The 23,750-nt window shown below is 46.9% G+C and overlaps 1 protein-coding gene across 21 annotated transcripts in view; it reads left to right on the plus strand.

The window, feature by feature from the left end:
- Positions 1-11,686: 11,686 nt before the first annotated feature.
- PARD3 (par-3 family cell polarity regulator) overlaps positions 11,687-23,750 on the plus strand; it is a 676,268-nt gene continuing 664,204 nt past the window's right edge. For 4 of the 21 annotated variants that reach the window (XM_033852393.2, XM_073801602.1, XM_033852392.2 and 1 more), the window contains exon 1: positions 11,687-12,163. In XM_033852393.2, coding sequence (XP_033708284.1) covers positions 12,044-12,163 — 120 coding nt within the window. In that variant the 5' untranslated portion in view covers positions 11,687-12,043. The remainder of the gene's footprint in view (positions 12,164-23,750) is intronic. The other 17 variants (XM_019933351.3, XM_033852398.2, XM_019933352.3 and 14 more) reach the window with 8 other exon arrangements.

Consider the following 23,750-nt stretch of genomic DNA (forward strand, 5'->3'; position numbering starts at 1 on the left):
GGGAGAGAGAGCCAGTCTGCAGCCACTTAAAGTCTATCTAAGTCCAGAAAGACGGCTGGGGAGGGCCAGGGCCTCCATCAGAGAGAGTCTGAGTGAGGAGTGGATCCTGAGACCCGAGGACTGAACTGGGTAGGATCCAGTTGAAGAAGAGGCATCTCCCAGGCCTGGGGGCCTAGCAGGGGACCCCCAAGATGGCCCCAAAACACCCTGGAAAGGAGATGTCAGCTCGAAGCATTTGTCTGCCCAGAGTGGCAGCCAGCAGCTGAGTAAGGAGGTCTGAGTCTCCCCTCACCTGTCTTCGCCACACTTGACTTGACCAAGCCAGCAAGCAGGGAAGAGGAGAAAAGTAAGAAAACCAGATCATCACTTGCAGGAAAGGAAGTCTCTCCTTCTAACGGAGCCTGAATTGATGAATAAAATCTTGGACTGGACACCTAGTTTCTGATTTGCTGCTGTGTTTTGTGATTGCACAATAGTCTAGTTCCTAAAAACTGAACAAGAAAATTGAGGGGCCTGTCAAGTGTTTAGCCAGTGGCAGGGGAAGATTTCCCCACTGAATCAACTTTAAAGGGCTAGAGGGAAACAAAAATACACTGACGTTTTTCTCACACCCCTTTGTTGTGCTTCATGGAAAGACCGGTTTCATAAACAACGTAAGATGTCCGGGAAGTGGACACACCAGCCCTGGTTATCTCTAGGGGGTGGGGACAGGAAGTTGTTCTCTTTTTCTCTTATCTATTTCCATTATGTTTGAATTATGGAAGCAGAGCATGATGACTTTTGTCCTCAGAAAAGCCATGATGATGAATGTGCCCATCTAAAATATTAGGAGGAAAAAATCATCTCCATGAGTGAAAAAAAAATATGGCGAGAAAGAGAGCAAGCTGAAAAACAAAATACCGATCGTCATAGCTAACAGTTGTAGACGGCATTCCATTTTCCAAATTTTCATTTTAATGATCTCATTTGATTGTTACAGCAACCCTGGAGATGTGTATTTGAATTATTCACATTGTGCAGATGTAGAAACAGGAACAGTCATAATGGTTGGTTACTTCGCTTGGCCAACAGCACTGCTAGTGATGATAAGGCTCAAGTTCAAGTCTTCTGGCTGTAAGTCCCATATTCCTCCCATTTCATGACAACAAGTGCTGCCATGGAAGGATATTTAGTTGTCAGGAAGCATTCTCCCAGCCCATTCCCCGTGGAGGGCACGTGGTCCCCTGGCGGACATGACACAATAAAGGCATGTTGATGCAGCCTGCATTGACAGTACTTTTCCGAACTATATTCCACTTTCCTCTCTAAACACTGGAATCTCTGTGTGTTTAACCCCTCACTTCCCCCCACCTTCAAAGTGATATTCTTGCTGAATTCCATGCCTATCAATGACTCCATCATTTTTCCAGGATCACAGTCACAGACTTCAGTTTTCTTTGATTTCTGCATCTCATTTTATTCCATACTTGGTTATTTTAAAGTCTTTTAGTTTCTCTCCTAAAGGAACTCAGATCTGTTCCATAATCCATTTGCATGGATTGGACCTCCCCCCTTGGTTCAGACATTTAATTTCCTGTGTGGCTCACTCACTGCCGATCATCCATTTAAAAAATTACCCTTTTCTGGAAGCTTTGTCTGACCACCTCTGGCCACTGAGGCTTCAGCCTTTGTGTTCCCGTGGCAAACTACACACCGTGTTATAATGGCCTGTTTATATCATCAATCTCCGGCTCTCTCCCTCTCAAGAAGAAGGACATCCTTGAGGGTTGAGATTACTTCTTACCTTTTATCACCATCGTTTAGCACAGTGCTTGGCAAAATACTAATTTCCCAATAAAAGTTGAATGACTGAATGAATAAATTTTTCACAAAAGGACATCTCTGGAGCACATGAAATCTGGGTGTCAGAAGTGGGAGAAGGGAAGCTGGGTGTCAGGAGAGGGAGGGAGATGGCCAAGGGAGGCACCAGGACCCTGGGCTGTGACCCAGTCACGCTGAGAAAGAGGAGAGGGTGCAGGCCTTGGGGAAAACTAGCTGCTTCAGCCTACACATCCCCACTTATCGGACTCTGGGCAGTTTTAGGGAAGGGCAGTAGGGGTGAGCTGCAGGGGTACGGTGGAGACACTCCAGAGGCAGTGACCACGAGTCATTGAGTGGTCGTGCCTGGGAGGGTAGCAGAGGGAGCCCAGGCCCAGGCAGCTGCCCAGGGAGATGCTGTCCACTCAGGGTGAGGTGTTATCCTAAGTCCTAACTGCAGGGGAGGGCACTGCCCCCCGGAATCACCGCTTGTTACCATTTTGCTAGGATGCTGAGGCAGGGAGGCCATCCCAGCTGATCTGACTCCTTTCCGCAACCCACACTGGTACTCCAGATCCTTCAAAAACTCCTCACTGACCGCTGAATAAAAGGCCATCCATTACTGGGTCCCCCAACACACCTTTCACCCTTTATCTCTAGCCACTCACTTCCAAGAATCCTCCACTTCCACAGGGACTGTCTGCTCATCACTGCTTTGCCCAAAGCCTTGTGTCATCTCACCTCCCTGCTCCTCCTCAGTGGGACCCCCTTCCTGGATTACATGGGAGCCACCCTTAGGGTGCAGGCGGGAATGTCTCCATGCTATCTCTGAGCTGAGAAGAGACCCAGGGCAGCAAAAGGAGGCTGTGCATGCATGTGTGCACGCCCGTGCATGCTCTCTCTCTCTCTCTCTCTCTCTCTCTCACACACACACACACACACACACACACAGATTGTATCAGCCCCTAGCATGTCCAAAGCAAGAATGTCAAAGGAAAAGCCATGGGAACCTGTACATTACTTAGCATCCTAGGTGATTCTTAGCATCAGGCTAAGCTCTTAAGGAGAAACTTAGAATTTCAAGGTAATTTAAAATAAAATTCAAAGACCTTCTTGTGTAGATGTATTAGTTTTCTATTGTTAGGTGACAAATTGTTACAAGCTTAGTGGCTTAAAACAACACATATTTATTAACTTACAGTTTCTGTGGGTCAGGGGTCTGGTCATGGCTGAGCTGGGTCCTCTGCTCAAGCTCTCACAGGCTGCTTTCAAGGTGTCAGCTGGGCTATGGTCTCATCTGGAGGCTCAATTAGGGAAGAAACTGCTTCCAAGCTCATTAAAAAAAAATTATTTTCTTTATCTTTTTGGCTGCATTGGGTCTTAGTTGGGGCATGCGGGATCTTTTGTTGCAGTGTGCTGGCTTCTCTCTAGTTGTGGTGTGCAGGTTTGCTCTCTCTAGCTGTGGCTTCAGACCGTGTGGGCTCTGTAGTTGTGGCACGCTGGCTTAGTTGCCCCGTGGCACGTGGGATCTTTATCCCCCAACTAGGGATCGAACCCACGTCCCCTGCATTGGAAGGCGGATTCTTTACCACTGGACCACTAGGGAAGTCCCCAAGCTCATTTGTTGTTGGCAGAATTCACTTCTCAGTGGCTGTATGATGGAGACCTTGGCTCTGAGGGCACCCCCAGCTCCCGGCCAGATGGCCCTCTCCATGGGCCGTTCACAGCACGGGCAGCAGGAGAGTCCCCCTTGAGTGTGCTGGGTGGAGTCTTATAGGATGGAATGTCATCATTGGAGTGGCATCCCATCAGGTTTGCCGAAGTCTGTTGATCAGAAGCAAGTCACAGGTTCTGCCCCCATGCATGGGGAAGGGATTATACAGGGGGTAATTCACTGGGGTTGCCTCATAGTGCATCTGCCACAATAGATTAGGACATGGACGCTCTGAGAGATTAGCTTGTCAAGGTCCCAGAAGAATGAGAGGCAAACGTGGAAGGAGAAGTCCTATCTCTTGCTTCCAGCCAAGCATTCCTTCTGTTCTACACTGTCTCCCATCTTCTGATCACCGTGCATTGCTTTAAACCACAGTCAGCAAACTTCTCCTGTAAGTAGCCAGATAGTAAATATTTAAGATTTTCTGGGCCATATGGTCCCTGTTGCAACGGCTCACCTCTGCTGATGGAGCACAAAAGCCATAGATAATATGCAGTGAGTGAGCGTGCCTGAGTTCCAATAAATCTTTATTTATGGGCAATGACATTTGATTTCATTTAATTTTCACATTACAAAGTATTATTCTTGTGTTGATCTTTTTTTTCTCAAACACTGAAAAATGAAAGAACCATTCTTAGGTCACAGGCCACGCAAACAGGTGGTTGGTCAGATTTGGCCTGTGGGTCGATGCACAGCTGTGCTTTCACAAGGACGCGCCTCCTCTGCCAGGGAGAGCCAGACCCACTCAGCTGGTGTGTCCACCTGTGGTACCCAGCCCACAGTGAGCGTCTACTCTTTTCAAAATAACAGTAACTTAGGAACCATCATGACCCTCTCAAGGCTGAACTCTGAAGTGAAGATGATGCCACAGAGCCACCAGGTGACAAGTGTCTTGCTGGTCATTAGTGACTGAGGTATTTAACAAACCATCTTGAGCATCTGTATGGACTGAGCACTACCGCAGACGTGAAGAGTTTCTGCTTGAATGAAGATTACGTTCCTTTGGAAGAGACAGGCAGTGAATTAATAAACAGGTAACTGTGTAATGTGTCAGATGGAGAAAAATAAGGCAGCGGGGACAGAGAGGGACAGGGGAGAGCTATTGTTATTCCGTGTCGGGGGTCAGGAAATGTAACAGTGACAATGGGCAGAGGCCCTTAGGATGTGAGGGAGGAAACCAAGCAGATCCTGGGGCGAAGGGCGTTCTAGACAAGGGAATAGCAAGTGTGAAGGCCCAGAGGAAGGGGGGGTCTCAGCCAGGTTAAGGATCAACAAGGCCCACGGGGCAGAGTGGACAGGGAAGGAGTAGAAGAGCTTCGGGGATGCTGGGTGGGTCATGGAGACCTTGGAAATCACTGTCAGGACTTCGGTTTTGCCTGTGCGTGAAATGGAGGGCATTGTGGGCTCCAAACAGGGAAACGACAGGGCCTGGCTGACAAAACACATACGATGTTGTTTTGTCAGCACAGAGACTACTTCCTTCTGTGGGTTCTGGGTCCAGGATGGGACCCACTGCATCGTGCTCCCCCGGGGGAACCTCCCCATCTGGAACAAGTGTGTAGCCTCTGCTGAGAGGCTGAGCAGATGACATTCCACAGCACAGAGCGAGCTTTTGAAATTGAACCCCTAGCTTAACAGAGTAACCTGACAGAGGAGGGGAGGATGAGTCAGCCATCTAACGTCAGGGACAGAGGAGCAGCAGGGCTGGGCGCGCTGGTCCAGCACACCTGAATTACTGCACAGAACGCCAGGGCCTGGGCACCGGATTTCATCAAAGAGCAGCCTCACTGCCACTCACCTCCTCCTGACATGAGCAGGTCTGCCTCTGAGGGAGGAGGATGTCCCTCCCTCAGCTGGATGGGGTTGGGGGCCCCTGGGTGGGTCTCAGGCTGGTATCCACCACTCAGAGGCCCTCTGAGAAGGCCCCACATGGTTGTTTAATTCCAAAACACTGATGCAGTTAAAGCTTCTCCGTCTCGCAGCCTTATTGTTTCAGGATTTGAGAATTTCAGGCATTTAATCTTGACAAGGTCAAGAAAAAGTGTATGGTTCCAATTATCAACCACAGTGCATTTTTCCTCTTTACTGAATGAAACTGCTCAGCCACATTTGCTAAAAAGTCTTTTAAAGCCGATTCATATCCCTTGACCGAAGAAGTCCTTTAGAGCTAGATTTATCTATGCCTTGGTGTGAAGCTTTATGTGAATTTATTTCATCCTTTTCCTTTTAATCATCAAAGGTTAAGTGTCCTCTGGGTGAGGAGAATTTCTCTTCTTAAAAAATGATTAAAATCACTGCCTTGATCTGCTCCCATTCCCACTTCATTTTCTCAAAGTTTTTTTAGAAACTTGGGTCACAAAAAATGACCCAAGTACTGTATGCCTCTAATAGAACCAGGCCCACCTTGGAGGGAAGGCAGAATGGTCTACCCAGCTACGAATCCCGATTCAGACTAGGCATTTCACTACCTATGCCTCTGGTTTCCCCCAACATAGAAGGACGGCACTCTAGGCCTCGCTGGAGACCTTGACCCTGAACTTTGCCCTCAAAGATTCAGCTGAAAGAACCTCAGGTGGAAACACCTCTCCACACCACCGGCCACTCCGATCTGCCTTGGGTCAAGTGGCCACTAGGAAGTAAGTGGCTCAGACTGCTTTGCTTGACCCTCCTGCAGATTTGTCTCCAATAGTTGGGTTTCAACATCACCAACTGTGCTGTCTTCACCCTGCTCTGTGCCCTGCTGGGCTGGCCTTCGAGGACTTGAACGAGTTCCCTCGTTCTTAGGCTTTGGAGCCTAGGAGGGGGAGAGGCATTTGACTAGGGACCTGGGCTCTGCCGGGTGGATCATGATGTTGGACGGTTGGATGGAAGGATGCAGGTGATGGCTTTCTGCAAGGAACCCGGGCCTCTCACTGCACTCCGTGGTTGGGTGACATGGGGGCATACTGAAGTGGTGATCTCAGCCTGGACTCCAGCTTTTCCAAGCAGGACAGTGCTGACACAGCTTCCAGGCATTGCTAGGGGCTGGAACAGGACAGCAAGAATGTGGTGGATACTTTGGTGACTGTAGCTGGTGGACTGGTTGAGGGTCATCTGGAGTATTTTGAAGGTGAGGGCTTGGAGGCACATGGTTGGGACATGAAAGTCAATACCACCCCATCTGAAGTCACAAGCTGGTGAGTCAGGTGCCTTATGGATCTCACCAGCCTTGAAAGTGAAGACACAGCGTTGGATGTGAGGGGAAGGGAGATGGGCCCACCCTGTCTTGTGCAATTTTCTTCTGTTTTGAACCAGGTCATTCTGAGTACTTTTCATGACTGATGACAGTTTTCAGTAGGTTAGGGGGATGATTATTTTTTTTTTTGCGATACACAGGCCTCTCACTGCTGTGGCCTCTCCCGTTGTGGAGCACAGGCTCCAGGCGCGCAGGCTCGACGGCCATGGCTCACGGGACCAGCCGCTCCGCGGCATGTGGGATCTTCCCGGACCAGGGCACGAACCCGTGTCCCCTTCATCGGCAGGCGGACTCTCAACCACGGCACCACCAGGGAAGCCCTAGGGGGATTATTAAGGCTCCTCCTCTCTCTTTTCCTTTCCTCTTTTTTCCCCTTTCTTTCATTGGCTGTTACTCTCACCCATACAATTTATATGAGCTCAAGCTTCAATAGAAAAACCACTGTTTTTAGACTTATGTTTGTTTTTTTTTTTAATTTTATTTATTTATTTTTGTTGCGATACGCGGGCCTCTCACTGTTGTGGCCTCTCCCGTTGCGGAGCATAGGCTCCGGACGCGCAGGCTCAGCGGCCATGGCCCACGGGCCCAGCCGCTCCGCGGCACGTGGGATCCTCCCAGACCCGGGCATGAACCCGCGCCCCCTGCATCGGCAGGCGGACCCTCAACCACTGCGCCACCAGGGAAGCCCTAGACTTGTGTTTAATGTTGCACAACAGAGAAGCTCTGTGGAGCCTAAGTGCTGTTCTTATTTTTCTCAATCTGCCTTTTACCCTAAGCACAGCTATACTATTACAAGATTCATATCTATGTCAAGAACCATCTTTCCCCCATCCCTCTGTATTTATTCACTCATTCATCAAACACTTACTGAGTAACTAGCGTGCGTCCAGCCTTGGGAGAACAATTCTGGGGAAGTGCTGTGAGTTATACCACCTCTGCCCTCAGAGAGCTCAGTCCACCTGTGAGTAAGTTTCTCGACAGTGCATGTGGCTTCCAGCAATTGGCAGTCCCATCCTCCAGAGCTGCGCCGTCCAATATGGCAGCCAAGAGCCACATGTAGCCACTGAGCTCTCACAAGGTCAGACATGTGCTGGTTATTCAGTGTTTGCCGAACGAGTGAATGCATGAGTGAATGCATATGGAGGGCAGGTTCAGAGTGAGACATGCTGTTCATCTAAACTACACATGGGGTCATGAAGAATTAGTAGGCAAAAAAATGTATGAAAAATGTTGGTTAGCAGACATTTGGTTCTGTCCAAAACTTCCATAAGACATTCGGTCTATGCCAAAAGGTTCTCGATATTTGGTCATTTTTGGTCCTGTCCAAAACATCCATGGAGACATCTGGTCCATGCCAAAAGGTCCTTGATATTTGGTCCTTTCCAAAACCATTTGGCATGGACCAAATATGCTCATGGATGTTTTGGACAGGACCAAATGTCCTGCAAGGAAAATATTCATTAGTATTTTTAAAAACTTGATTATATGTTGAAATGATAATAGGATATACTGGCTTGAATTAAATATATTATTAAAATTAACTTCATCTGTGGCTGGCTACTAGAAGACTTAAAGTTACAAATGTGGTTCTCTTGATGTTTCTCTTGGACAGCTTCGCTCTAGATGGCCTGCTTCCACCTCCTTCTCTTTCCTCTCTTCCAGGAGTGAGCACTTCCTCTGGGTACCACCACCATTCCTGATGTCTAGCACCTATTATACTCTAGTGGCTGACCATTCATGTCTGAAACTTTTTCCAGACTGGGCACCTCTTGAAGGAGGAACTTACTATCCAGCCTGCAGTGCAGTGCTTGGTATAAAATAGGTGGACAATAATTATTTGGTGAATACTGATCCAATTCTCCTATTAGACTAAACTTGTGTGAGGCTAGGTATACAAGATTGTTAACATGGTCTTAAGTATAATATTGAGTGGGCATTCAATATGTGTGTGAAACATTTCAGTGATAATTTTAATTTCTAAAGTACAACTGAATTTTAAAAACTCCTATAAATGTTTTCTTTATTCCTAATTATTAAAACTTTTAAGGGTAAGATGCTAGGTAATACAGTACTGTTCCTACACACATGGGGTGTGTATTTATTTCACTGTGCACATGAATGCTGCTGGATATAGTTAAATTTATAGTCCATGTGGTCCATTTGCAAAATAGACACGAAGCCCAGCTAGATTCTAATTAATTCTCAGGATTCTCTGGTGTTTTCAAAACCAATGTACTCAATCAATTATAAAAGAGAAGTACAATATAAGATGCCATAATTGTTTTACTCGAAATATGCAGAATTTAAGACAATAAACACACCAGAAGATATTTATGTAACATTTGACCCTTGTCTTTGATGATTTTGCTTCTCACTGGGACTGGGTTCGATTTTGTGCTCATCTCAGGCCAGAAGCAATGTGGTCAAGCTGAACACTTTGTAGATGTGAAGGTAGCCTGGCCCTAACGCACCTTTATGGTTAGGTGTTAGGTGAGTATATTAGTGAAAACAGATTCATTATTTGTGAGGAAATTTTATGAATTTGACCCAAGACACCAAAGTGTCTGGTGTCTTAAATTAACACAGCATTAGTTTTCCATCAGTTATTAATATAAAGGGAATCACTGTATCTAGATAAACTAGGTAGATTTAAATAAAGCTTAAAGGCTTTACCTAGTTAGTTAAATAGACATTATAATTATTAATCTTATGATCATAATTTTGAAAAACTGTCTAACCCCTTATTAACTATTGAAGAGTGGAAGGAATTGATGTAAGTAAAGTGGTCCAGGGGTACTGGGATGCTCCTCTTTCGTGGAGGCAGGCTTCCCTCCTCAGTACTGCTGTAAACACTTTGCTGGCGCTTAATATTTAATGTCTTGAATTACAGTTATTGGAGCAGCTATCTTATTCTAAAATCTATATTTTTCTTACTCACTTTAAAAATTCTGCTTTCCCCATGGACGTTCTTCTCTAACTGCGTGTGGAATCGAATTAAAGTGAAGTGAGTACAGGCCTGAGATTCATGAGCCCTGGTCCAGATACTGAACAGCTGTATCACGTCTAGCAATTTCTCTGAGTCTTGGGCTCCGCCACCCCCCCCACCCCCGGGTTCTCCCTTTCTCCTCAGCATCCTCCTTTGCTGTCTGGTCCTGACTTTGTTACCCTTCACCTACATTATGGTAACTGGACTTTACTAAACTACACACTCCCATGTGGCAGCATGTACTAAGTGTCTTAATACATTATTTTTTTAATCCTCATTATTTAATCTTCATAATCATCAGTCCCACTTTTCAGCAGATGAAACTGAGGCTAGGAGATTGAATGCCATGCCTAAGGCACTAGTAAATGGTAGAATCAGGATCTGAACCTACATCCCAGCAACATCTGATTTCCTCTGGCTCTTCCTAAACTTACCTTTCAATCAGAACCATTTTCAGAAAGCCCTACTCTAAACTAGAATACTCCTGCCTCCCCAAAGCATTAAAACAGAAACAACATCTATAATTATCAGTACTTGTTGTTGTGGGTCCAAGTATTAATACAAGAAGCAAGAAGACCTCAGCAAGATGTGTTGTCATCGCTGTCACAAACTTAATTATTGGGTAGAAGAGTTGAACGTTGCCGCTGAACGGAAGAGTTTGAGAGCTTTCTCCGTGAATGTGTGGAAAGAAACCTGGGGTCTCTTTCTGGGTCTGCCTCAAGCTTTCTCTGTGGCCTTGGGCAAGTGATTTCAACACTCCTCAGCATCCTGGGGTAAGGTGGGATATTGACGCACGGTGCCTACCTATTGCACTGCTTTGCCAGGACAACGGATTGTATTGGTCAAGGGCTGTAGATGAGCGAAAGTACAATGTTTTATATGACAAATCGCACTATACCTGGGGCAGGGAAAGTGCAGGGATCCTGGAAAAGATGAATCTGTCCTGTTGCCTTAGTTTAAAAAGGGAGGTGGGCGGTCACCAGCTCTTCCCGCTCTACCTGCTGAAGTTCTCCTTGAGCCCACGGAGCTGGTGATTGCTTTCACACACCCTAGAAACGCTGGCAAAAATGAATCCATTATCGTTTGGGACAGACGTGGGCCGGCGACAACCCTCTTTTGACATTTGCCATTCTTTCAACACAATGACACACAGTTGTAAGGATCACCAAGATTCCTGCCCTGAGACAGAGGAGCGTCAGTTACTTTTCTTAACTTGGTTTCCCTTTCTCTAAACTGTCGCTTGTCCCCATGCAGGTAACTCCTTGCGGAGTTGCTTTCCTCTCCGCGGCTGAGGTGGCAGTGTTCAGCGCCGGCCTTCTCAGTGTATTGTTCATAACTTTGCGTTAAGATTGCTTGGGTTGCAGAATTTTAAGAAATAAAACGATATGAGTTGCTGATGTTTGAGCTAAACGCGTTGAAGCGGGTGGGTCACCCGGGGTCACAGGAGCTTCAAGGTCAGTAGTGGCCTCGGGAGAAAGGCCTCCCCGCAGAGAAGGCCCCTCGTGTCTGCTGGTAACGCGTAGGCTGGCCTCCGGGGGCGGGAGCGGGGGGAACCGGGCGGGAGCACCAAGCCCTCCGGGGCGCGAGGCGTCTGCCGCGGTTCCGCCTGGGCCCCTACAGCCCGAGGAGGGGGGTTCACAGCGACAAAGGAAGGGGGGCTCCAGAGAGGCTGCGGGAGGTCGGAGGCTGCGGCGCCCTGGCTGGGGGTCAGCGGGCTGGCAGGGAGCGGGCGGAGGGAGGGCCGCGCGCTCCGCCCCGCGCCCCGCGCCAGGTCGCCGCGTGTGCACAGTGTTGTGGGCCCGCCGCGCCCCTCCCCTCCCCTCCCCTCCCCTCCCCTCTCGTCCGCTCGCCTGCCGTCCGCTCCCCTCCCCTCCCCTCCGCTCCCCTCCGCTCCCCTCCCCTCCGCTCTCCTCCCCTCCCCTCTCCGTCCCTCCCCTCCTCTCCCCTCCCCGCGCCTCCTCCCCGTCCCTCCCCTTGCCGCCGTCCCCTCCCCCGCGGCCCGGAGCGAGCGCCGCGCCAGCGCCACACTGCCCCGCTGCCGAGCGCGACGACACGCCGAACAGGTGGCCGGAGGCTGCGGCGCCGCGCGGGCACAGGCGGGCAAGCCCCGGGCCAGGCGAGGCGAGGCGAGGGCGGCGGGCCGGGCATGCGAGCCGATCTGATCCCCGGCCTCGGCCCCTAGCCTCGCGCCCGCGCCCGCGCCGCGCCCCGCGCCCCGCGTACAGCCGCCCCGGCCCGGGGCGCTCCGGCCTCTCCGGCCGCGGTCACTGAGGGGCGTGGGCCGGCCCGCGGCGGCGGCGGCGGCGGCGGCATGAAAGTGACCGTGTGCTTCGGGAGGACCCGGGTGGTCGTGCCTTGCGGGGACGGCCACATGAAAGTTTTCAACCTCATCCAGCAAGCGGTGACCCGCTACCGGAAGGCCATCGCCAAGGTGAGGGGCCGGGGGCGCAGGCGGGGGCGGGCGGCCCGGGGGGGCGGAGGAGGGGCGGAGGAGCGGGAGGAGGGAAGGCGCCGGGATCAATATGGCGCTTCCTGGAAGGGGAGGAGGAGGCGGAGGCGGGGAAAGGGAGAGCGCGGCGGCCGGCCCGGCCTGCGCCCCCCGCTCTGGCTGCGGGCCGCAAACTTCCGCGCGCCCGGGCCCGGGGCCCCGGCCCCTGCCTCTCCCTCGGGTCCCGGCCGCCGGCGCCCCGAGCCTCCCGGGACCGAGCCCGAGCCGCGCCGGGGCGCGCGGAGCCGGGCCGGACGCCTGTTCCCGGCCGCGGGCTGCGGCCCCGGCTCCCCGCCCAGGCCCGCGGGCGGAGGCCGGGCGAGGGAACTTTGCTGGTGGAGCAGAGTTCGCTCCGCGCGCTGCGAGAGTGGCTGGCTGACTTGTGCCTCTGGGCCCCCGCCGGGCAGTGAGAGCCCCTCGTGCGTGCCAGGCGGGGGTCCCGGGCGGATGAGGGTGCGGCGCGGAGACCGACCCGCTCCCACTGGCTCGCGATCGTCGCTGGAGCCCAGCACCTCGGTGACCGAGAGGCAACGGAGCACGGCTCCTTGAAGGAGCACAGCCCCGAAATCGGTCACCGAATATCGAGTTTTCCTGCAGGCATGTCGCCGTTGACCTGTCTGCCACGAGCTCCATGTGGAGCCGGGGCCGCGCGCGGCCCGGGCCTGGAGTTGAGTAGCTTTCCCTTTTTCCCCGTGGAGTGATAACATTGTCTCCACTTCACTGCATTCCTGTACAATGTGTCAGAAGTGAAAAGGCATCTTGTTAAATTGTTTTATCGTCTGTGTCTGTTTGACAACAGCCCACGCCTCCCAAGTTTCTCCCCAGCACCTGAGGATATTTCCTTTGCGGCAGAGTAACGTTTGGTGGAAAACATGTTCACTTTCAAAATTTCCTTTTTGTCCCCGATCTTGGAGTGGTTTGCGTCCTGTGGGTTTGGGGGGTCGCAGGTGAGACGGACGGTGGCTTTGGCAAGCCTGCTTGAGTGTAGACAGGGTGCTGGGGTGGCATTCTCCAAAGTCTCAGAAATTAAGAGGGGAAAAATACTTTTTACACTGTTGTTTTTAGTATAGAGAAAAATAGCATAAATTTGGCCTTTTAAAGATAATCTTGGGAACATTTAAGAACCTGACACAATGATGGAAGATGTTGACTTTACTTAACGGCTCTAAAATGTTCTTTACAGTTGGTTGAACTCATTGAAAATCAAATAAAATTAGTGGAAATTGGGCACCTGTTTATCTTGAACCACTGTCAAGGGGGAAAACCCCTCTAAACCCATGTTTAGCATTTTAAAGCACTGTTTATGAATGACAGTTTGTGATCTAAATGTTCTATATCAATAAGTCAGGTTGCATATGTACTCAGGAAACCAACACAATAAATCATGCAAGGAAAGAGAAATACAGTAATATATACTCTGCAGTGTGTCCAGGTTCCTGAGTAGGGAGGGATGATCGACATTTCTTTGCTTACATGCTTAATTTAAAATTTACATGCTTAAAATTAGTCATTTACATGCTTAAACATTTACATGCTTAAAATTAGTCATATTTCATTATGCACACGATGCATGTTGGTCGAACAGCTTGTTTGGGAGATACAAATGTAGTTGTTTGAGTCGTTTGTATGTTCCACAGAAATTCTTAAGAGTTTGCCATGTCCAAGGCATTGTTCTGGGTGCTGGACACCTGCGGGACCCACTGGCTGCTTGTGGAAATTGGACTGTGAGAGTCTAGGAAAGGGGCTGCACTGTCCTCCAAGTGAGGGCGGCCAGCCTTTGGACTTCGTGGTGCAGTGGGGGGAAGACAGGCCTCTGGGGTGTCTTCTAGATGGAGTTGAGAGGTATCGCTGAGAGATCTGGACTTTGTTTCTAGGTATCAGTGGTGGTGGTTTCACAGTGACTGGGGAGCAGGAAAGGAAGCGCAGGTTTTTGCGGCATGCCTGGGAAGGCACCCCAAGAGGAACGCAACAGCTGAGTTGGGAAGGGCGCGCATGAGATTGATTGCTTTTTCTGGTGGAGAAGGAAGGAAGGAAGGGTGATTCTCAGAGAGTGGTGGTATTGTTGGAGTTGGAGATAAATGACTCAGAGATGATTCAGGGGTTTCCAAAATTATTTAAGTTCTCTTTAAGTGCAACTCACAGTTCAGCAGGTAAGTTTTAAAATGGGCTTTGTGGTCTACAGAGTTCAGTTATTGGATCACAAGACTGTTGACTCTCAACTGTGGCAAGAGCTGGAGTTTATTCCAGGTCCATTTGTATTTTTTCCTCTTAAATGGTTAGGTAATGGCTAAGATTAAACTTAAGTCACTCTTCCCATTTCTCCCACCCTGTTTAAAATGATTATGAAGCAAACACTTATTAACACTTGTTTTAACTTTTATTCTCTTATCTCTTCCTTACCCCTTACTGTTGAATAGAACAAGATAAATTTTGTATGAAGAATTGGGTAACTGGGTAGCTGTAGAGTGGTGTTTGGTTGCTAGGTGACATGTGCCATGATGAACTCCCATCTGGTGGGGAAAAATGGGGGGAGATCATGTTTATGGCTTTGTATAAAAACCAGATAAGCTGGAAAAAAAAAAAAGAAGGAAAGAAAAAGGAAAGAGAAAGAAAGATCCCAAGCCACTAAGACTTTCCCTGCAGAGAGCGTTTTGTGGTGTGATGGGGCGAATTTTTTGGCATTATACTTGAGCTGTCTTCAGGTTAAGCAAATCAGTTTTTCTGGGCAGTGGAGTGGCATGACTTAATATCAGAAATGTCCTCAATAAGCAGATTTTGAAGGCTTACACTTATTCATAGCATTTTTTTTTCCTCCAATGAAAAAATAGTTTTCTGTTTATGATCACTGATGGGTGAAAATGCTTTGGCTGTTCTCCATCCACCCATCCTCATCCAGACCGTCTCTAAGGAGGGTGCTCTGATAGACACTGAGGACCAGGTTACATGGACTTTCTGTGTATGTGACCCTTCTGCTCCTACCTGTGGCCTGACTCATCCATGATCCCCAATGGACACAGGGTGCAGAGCACCAACTGCCGGGACTCTGCAGTGTGGTGACCTGGCTTCTCAGGGCTTTGCCGGCTCCTTCTTAATTCTGAGTGGATTGGGGCTGGCTCTGAGATTTCCCATTTTTCCTGCTGTGCATCCCAGCTCTGGTTAGGAGAAAGATAAGAAAATCTCCATGCTTTTTTTTTTTTTTAAATTGTTAATTTGTTGAAGGGCTACTGTATGCAAAATGTCATGCTCTATGAAGAAATGTAAGGCTAAATTCTTGCACTGCAGAAGAATGTAATCTGGGAGACGGTGAATGTATTAAACTATAAATTACAGTAGGCAATGGCATTAATTAGCAACGGGGTGGTACGTACAGACAGTAGTTGCTTTTGGATTTCGGAGATGGGAGTGGTTATTATGGCCTGGGGGGTTTGCCTTGGGCTTAGTAAGTGGGAAGGCTGGCCTGGATTTAGGACAGTGCTTCCTAACTGGTTAGTGGGGTGACCTCCAGAAGCACCTGCCTGGCCCAGGTGGCCCAGTCTGTAGGGCTTCGGTAGGGTCCAGCTGTGTGAATCTGGAGAGTTGCTGCCATTCCGAGAGGTGGGAGAGAGGCGTTGCAGGTGAGCATCAGGGCTAGTTTGGCTCCTGTGCTGCCTTCCTGTCGGATGGTGGGGCAGGACCAAGCTGAGGAGGACTGCGGACGCTGGGGCAAGACACTGTTGCTTCCTGCAGTCTGATGGTCCCTGATGGAGGACTGGGGTGTTTGGGCAGGACGAGCGCTCCTCTGGGAGGACCACCAGGATTGCATCCATCCACAGAAACACTGCTGATTGCTGAGTAGTGGAGGGAGGACTGGCTAAAGGCAGAAGTGAGGGTGGGGGGCGGCTGGAGCCTCTTAGCTGAGAGGCAGCTGTGCTGCCCATAGCCCTCTTCTGGCAGGGGGAGCTTTGGATTGGGTTTGGAGACCTAGCTGTTTTCACTGTTGAACCTTGGGCACACCAACCCTGCAGAGCCTCATTTCCTCCCCTCTAAACCGGGTTACTCCCTTGCAGGGTTCCCGGGAGTACCGAGGGGATGGTGAACGGGAAGCTCCTCAGCACTGCCTCTGGATCCCTAATGGGTTTTACTGGGTGGATGGTTTTACTGCCTGCGAGGCTTTCCCAAGCAGTCTGCTCTTCCTGTTTGGATTTATCCTCTTTGCTTAAGAAGAAAGTGTGTAATTTAATTAAAGAATAGGTAGAAATGGTAATATTTGCCTAAGCAGCACCACAATCAGAGGAGCAAATCTGTGTGTGTGTGTGTGTGTATGAGGCAGGGAACGTAAAAGTTGTGGATATTGGCTTTACCCTAGGTTGCTTTCTGGGCCTGTGGTTTTGGGGCCACTGCTTCTGTCCCTTGAGCATGGAAGAGTTATGTGAGAGTTATTTAATAGCAATTTGTTGTTATTAAAAAAAATAACAAATTTATGGGCAGTAACTTTTGAAAATGTGCTTTCCTTTTTTTGGGGGGAGGAGGACTGCTGATTACTAAAATTGTGTAAATCTTGGTTTTTATGACAAACCTTGTGGTTGGTGTGAGATTTCTCGTGAACAGATGGATGACTGCATGCTGTTACACATTCACGAGCTTATTGAAACTTTTAGGAAAATAGATTGTTGCAGAATTTGAATGACCATATTTTTGAATAGTGAAACAAAATAAATCTTATTATTTCATTAACATCTTCCCGTCTTCCCTTTCAGAAAGGAAAAAATAAACAAACATGTCTGAAAGACTGATCTTTCTAAAATGCAACTCTCCGTGTACTCTTCTGCTTAAGGGCCTCCACACCCGCTTTCCCCAGAGGCCAAGTTCTGCCGCCGCAGCAGGGCCTGTCCCTTGCAGGACCCCTCTTGCCTCCAGCCTCTCCCTCCCCAGACCCCCTACCCCACCCCTACCCACTTGGCCTTGCTTGCACTTTCCTGCCTTTGCTCTGGCACTTTCTGTTTCTCCCACCTGGACCATTTGCTCACTTCCTGTCTGCTCATCCCTGGAGCCTCAGCTCAGTTCAGGCTGGCCCTGCATCCCAAGGCGGCCTGAGGTTCTCCCTGCTGGGCACTTGTCTCAGGAGCTTCCCGCACTGACCTGGAGGAACGTGCTTTGCTGTGGGTGCTTCGGTGTGTTTGTTTCCGAACAGAACTGTGCCCCTTCTCCTCCAGGTGAGGTGCTTGAAGGTGATGGCCCTGCCTCGGTCTTACCTATATGGCTAGTATCTGCCACGTAGTCATCTTACAAGTTGAGTAGATACGAAGTTGAGAACAAATACACGGCACGTATTCTCACACAGAAAGTGTACTTTTGCTTCGGAGACTGTGTAATTTTAAGGACTTTAAGGTTTGGTATGTTTGGCATATTAGCACAAAGAGGTAGTAATTGAAACTCAGATTTAGTGGGATTTTGGAGTATCTGAAAGTTATTCTTTTGTGTCGGCCGTTTTCAGGGAGTTTGGTCCCTTTTTCAGACTGAGCAGAGCGATGGTCCTGGGGTTTGCATTGGGCCTGGTTCAAGGCAGGTGGTCAGGGCAGTGCGGGAATCTGGCCCCGAAACACACCTATGCTGGGTCTGGCGCTTCTGAAACTGTCGGTTGGGATCCACGGGTAAGTTCCAGGAGTAAACAGAAATGTTTAGGATCTGAGATTCACAGGGAGAGTCTGGCGATGGGAGGTGCTTCTTGGCTCACGGTGAACGCTGGTGAATTGGGTGTGGAGGTAAGGTTCAAAGCCCCATTTGCACAGAATCTCCACCTGTCCTTTGAGGCTTGTACCTCCCTGTAGAGTTGGATGCAGGCGGGTGATGGCAAGCATTTGAAAGATGAACAGAGCCTTCTGCATCTTCTCAAAGATGGAAAGAAATATGTACAGTTGGTCCAGGAAGGTGCTTTCCACAAGTGGAGGTGCTTTTCCACGGGCTGGAGGTGGGTGGCTAGGCCCACACAGGGGACTTTCCTCCTGCTCGGCCACTCACGCAGCAGTCCTAGCTGCCACCAAGGTCAATGGCAGTAGAACAGGGGTTCAGGAATTTTATACATTTTACTGATTTGGGGTATCTTTTCTGTTTTACATGGAAAATAGAAAAATCTTTATGAAAAGAAATGCAGAGTTCTGTGAACATAGTAGAAAGGTGATTATTTTTTGTCTTTTAGTCATTATTTTATCCTGTTGAAAATTTTTTTCCATTTGGAAGGATTATGTAAAAATGCCTTTCCTTCATGGCTCTGTGTCTGACCTGCCATCTTCATGTGGTTCTTGTTGTTAAATATTACTTTTGTTTATTCTTTTTGCCTCCATCAACTCATATTGGAACTTAGAAATAAAATTTCCAGCTTCATTCCAAGTGACTTGAAACGTGAATTATTTAATTTTTTTCTCTCAGTAATAGCTCATACACACATACACACACGAGAAACGAAAACACATGTCTACACAAAAAACACGTACATGAATGTTCATGGCAACATTATTCGTAACAGCCAAAAAACAGAACAAGCCAAGTGTTCAACTGAATAAAATGTGGTATATCCATACATTAGAATATTATTAAGCCGTAAAAATGAAGTTAGGATACATGCCTCGCTGTAGATGCACCTTGCAAACATTATTCTATGTGAAGGAAGCCAGTCATAAAGACCCACATATTGTATGAGTCCATATATACGGAATGACCAAAGTAGGCAAATCTATAGATAGAGAAAGTAGAGTAGCGGTCGCCAGCGCTTGGGGGTTGAGGGTAATGGTGAGTGACTCTTTATGGGGATGGGATTGGTCTTTGGGGTGATGAAAATGTTCTAAATTTAGATAGTGGTAATGGTTGTATGCCTCTGTGAATATACTAAACATCATTGAATTGTACACTTTAAATGGGTGAATTTTATGGAATGCTGTTGTGTCTCAGTAAAGATGTTAAAAAAAATAGACTACGTAAGCCACTATGAACAAAGCTCCATTTTTATGTATTTTATAGTTCTGAGAGTCCCATAAAACATGGGACTTTTCTGTGTTTTTCTGTGTCAGAGATACTCAAAAACCTCAAATGAAGACCGGCTATTTTTAGGAGTTTTCCATACAATGTGTGAACCTGCTTTCGCAAGCCTGCCTACTCTCTCCTGGTGCTGTCTGCTAAGCCCCCGACTGCTGAGGCTCCGAGTCCCCTGGTCCCCCCTTTAAAGGCTTCACCAACTAACTGTTCACCTGCTCTGCCTTGTTCTCCCTCGGCCAGAGATTCCTTCCTCCCCAGCTCCCCAGCTGCCCTGGCCGTTGGTTCGGATGCCCTAAGATGTCCGTTGTGGAAGAGCTTCTCCAGTTTTTGGTTTGGGACAGTAGTTTGGCGCTTTGGCAAATCTCACAAGCTCTGTGAGCGCCAGTTTTCCCATCTTCATCTTCTCATATTCAGAAGTTCTGGGCTGGGCTCTGATGTCTGTTTCCCGGTGACAGCCACCCTGAGTCTGCATGGTTGGTTGTCTGCCTGTGGGACCATGAGGCATGAGTGGTGTGCAGTGGCTTTTCAGAGGTGCAGACAGGGTAGATCTCTACTCCATCCACCCTCCCTGTGAGAATGTTTTGCTTCCCTTACTTTGAAATGATGGGCTTGGCCCCCAGGTCAAACATATACTGTTTGAAAGTTAGTATGTATTTCGCCTGGACTGTCCCTCAGAATTCCTTACTGTCCCAAGATAAGTATCTTTTAAAATAAAATTACATGGTCAGAGGTAACTTAATAAGACTATTCATTTTGTGAAGCGAAACTAAATGTACGCTTCTGCATGGTTCTAAATGGTATTTCTATGGTGGTATAAATTTAAGTGGCTTCAGAGATGACAGGTCAATATTATTCCCACTTTTAATGTTCTTTAATATACAGAAACAGTAAGACTTAATTTTTCGGAACCCAGATTTATTTTTTTCTGGTGTATAGTTTTTCTCGTTATTGTATTACATCCCTGTATGATAGGATTTCTGTTTCTGAAAAGGCCTCTTTGAGATATTCTACAATAAAAATCAATGTTTCCTTCTCAGTGTTTATTTCAGAAAACAAGTCACTGTATATCAAAAACCTAAAATTGCTGAATACTGAAAATATGTGGTATTAACAGGTGAAAAACACAAAAAAGAGAATGCCATTTCTGTGTAAGTGGTTGATATGAGAATGGGTGTTTTTGTTCTAGTTCTTTTAAGTATACAGTAAAAACTGGGAAAGTTTTTTCATGTTCGTGTTTTAATATTTTTCTAAATCTAATATTGAATCCAGAATTAAAAAGCCATTTCCCAGTGACCACACAAAGGCATTTTAGATGTATCATTTGTAATTCTGAAATCCAGTGTGCAAAGTCATATGTGAATAATAGTTAGCCAGGTTCCTGCCCAGCAGGGTTATACTCTAACCTGAGATTCTCTCATCCCAGCCAGCAGCACCTGCAGAAGAAGGAGGTGGAATGTGCAGGATATTGGTTCCTGGTGTACCACCGCACAGGATATGACTAATCACAAATCCATGAAAGTTGAGTGTAGGATTTGGAATCTTTACCACTTTGTTAGAGATCTGGAAAAAACCTTTCAGACAAACCAAGAGGATCTCTAAGTGAAAATGCCTCATTTGGATTGATAACTCTTTAGACAACTGCATCTGGAAGATGGTGGCGTTTCAGCATTTGTACTGCCTGAGGAATATGAAATGAGGCATATTTTCAATTATAAAGGCACATACTATCAGGGATATTTTTTCCAAGGAAACCTGGAAAGCTGATAAAACCCTGAACTTTTTATGGTGGAGTCAGTTTTATCTTTTGTATTTTATAACCCACTTGTTAAAAACACAGCTGTTTGCAAAAACACAATTAGCTGGAAGTGGAAAGTTTGGTGGTGGGTGTTTTTTTCCTCCTAGGAGGCAGGCACATCAGTGTGACACACTCTGGGCCAGGATTCAGAAGAGCAGATTGCATCATTTGTGTGTCTGAGAGCGAGAACGGCAACTTCTGTAAGCCCAGGATCCTTGGCTTCTAATACCACGTGCTTCATGGGATTGTTGTGAGGGTATGAAGAGAGAATGTAAAAAAGCATTGTAGGAAGTAAAACGGAGTAAAGGTGAACTGTACTGTTCTTTCGTTTTTGCTAAGAACGGTTGCCAGTGACTAAGGCTCACTTGAGTAAATGCTTCTAAATTGTTTCTTCTCATCCTCCTTAGAATTGCTCTAGATGTGGGAAATTGAATGTTTGGTAAAAAAAAGTTCTCCCTTAAAAAAGTCTCGAAAACTTCCTTCTGCAGCTTGAGGAATAAAATCCCAGTGACATTGATTTAGATGCTCCAAAGATGTCCACAGTGGAAGAGCTTTTCTAGTTTTTGGTTTTGGCCACAGTAGTTTTGAACTTTGGCAAGTCCCACCAGCTCTGTGAGCCTTAATTTTCTCATCTGTAATTTGGGAATGTTTTCTTTTGTTGGCAGTAATGAAGATCAAGGGATTTAATGTAGATAATCCCCCTGCCATATTATAGACTCTTAGTCAATTTTAGATCTTTTTCTTTGTCTCAGGTTTTACACATAGATTAGGCACACTTTTCATGGCTAATTCATAAAGTCAACTTGATTTTTATTTGATGTATGATACCAGTTGTCATTTTTCAAGATTTGTTAAAGAGTTACTACGTTCTTCATAAACGTACTAGAGAAATTCCAGTTTTAGTATTTATTAATAAATCAGTTGGAAATAGGGAAAAAGAATGTTCTGATAACGCAGTAGTTAAAGCTGATTCTTTCACAGATCAAGAAGTGTGTTTGTCTATCTTAACTGTGTTGCTTTTTCTACTACTAGCCCTTGTTATTTTCTAAAATAATTGTGGCTGCCATACTGCTAGATGAATGGAGATTATGGAAAATTTCTTTGCTGTATTTACAATATTTTAAAAGGCATTGGTTACACATTTTTCCATTAAAAAATGTTTTGAAACTTGGAAAGAGTAAAACTAGAAATTGTCAATACTATTGATATTTATAAAATGTACAGATGTTTTAAAGACCTTTAGCTTTTAATTACTAGTTGTAGTTCTGAGAATACCTTGGAGCTCACCTGAGTTATAAAATAAAATGGGAAAGTCGACATATTTTTTTAAAATTTAATTTAATTTATTTTTTTATACAGCAGGTTCTTATTAGTTATCCATTTTATACATATTAGTGTATATATGTCAATCCCAATCTCCCAATTCATCACACCACCACCTGAAAGTTGACATTTTTTGACCCCTCTAATCCTTTATTATATAGGCCTCTATAATTCACGTGCCCATTTCTTTGGATAACAGAGATAAATGGATAACACTTCTTTACTCCTCTGGATCTTTAAGATGGTGATTCTGGGCAGCTACATCAGCAGTCAGTGAACATAGAGCATCTTTTGCTTGGGTAGGTAGTTGTAAGGGTTGGCAGATTGATGCGACTTGTAATACCTTAGTTCAGCTAAAGGCACCCTTTGCCAGTCACCTGAAGACTGCACCCAAGGAGAGTTGACCTATTTATCATCCTGAACCCAGGAGTGGTATCCGGGAGGCTTGCTCTGGGTGTGGCCCTACTACTCTGTCAGTCTTGCCAAGTCATCACAACTCAGCTGGCTTTGTGCTCAAGGGGACCACCTCTTCTCATATACCTCTTCCCCACCACAATATTGAGAGTCGTCTTCCTCTCTGAGGACTTTAAGCCTCTCATTAATTAAAGGAACGCTTCCTCCCTCTCTGCCTGTGTTCGTAGGGAAGTTGCTAGGTAGTGATTAAAACCACAAAGCTTATCTAGTTGTGCAACATCCGTATTTTGACTTTGATCCCTTCCCGTATTTGTTTGTAAACACCGTGTCATGTGAATGCATTTGAAATCCAAAGCTTTTGTTTCAAATACAGGACATGAAGAACAGATACAGCGGCATGGGACATTGGAATTTATACACATCTTTTCCATTCACAATTTCCTGTGTCTTTGTGCTTTGTAATGAAAGTGATGAATGGTGCTTTCAAAACCTTTCCAGAATACCCCAGCATTTTATAACAAAACTGTAGAGAGGTAACTCTGGGAGAGTCCCCCCCCCACCCCAGCTTTATTGAAGTATAATTGACAAATAAAATTGTAGCATATTTAAAGCGTATACCATGATTTGATACATGTATACGTTGTGCAGACTTTCCCCGCCATCGAGTTAACTAACACATCCATCACCTCGCATATTTCTTTCTTTATGCTTGCTGAGAACATTTAAGTTTTACTCTTTTACCTGGGAGAGTTTTAGACAGATCTGCTTTCATAGGTGGTTGGCGTGGGATTTTAATCTAAAGCAGAGGAGTTTTTGGTCCTGGGCTGTTCTTCCACCTACGAGGAGGGAGGCTGCTTCCTCTATAGATTCAGGGGAGTAGTATTTTCAGGTCAGTCTTTGCTTTTGGTGTCAATAAGCTTTTTAGGTCAGGATGGATGATCGAAAGCTCTTGCACAAGAGATGCTGTATCAAGGGCATTATTTATCTGCC

The sequence above is a fragment of the Tursiops truncatus genome, chromosome 2 (assembly GCF_011762595.2).
Source record: "Tursiops truncatus isolate mTurTru1 chromosome 2, mTurTru1.mat.Y, whole genome shotgun sequence".
Lineage (NCBI taxonomy): Eukaryota > Metazoa > Chordata > Mammalia > Artiodactyla > Delphinidae > Tursiops > Tursiops truncatus.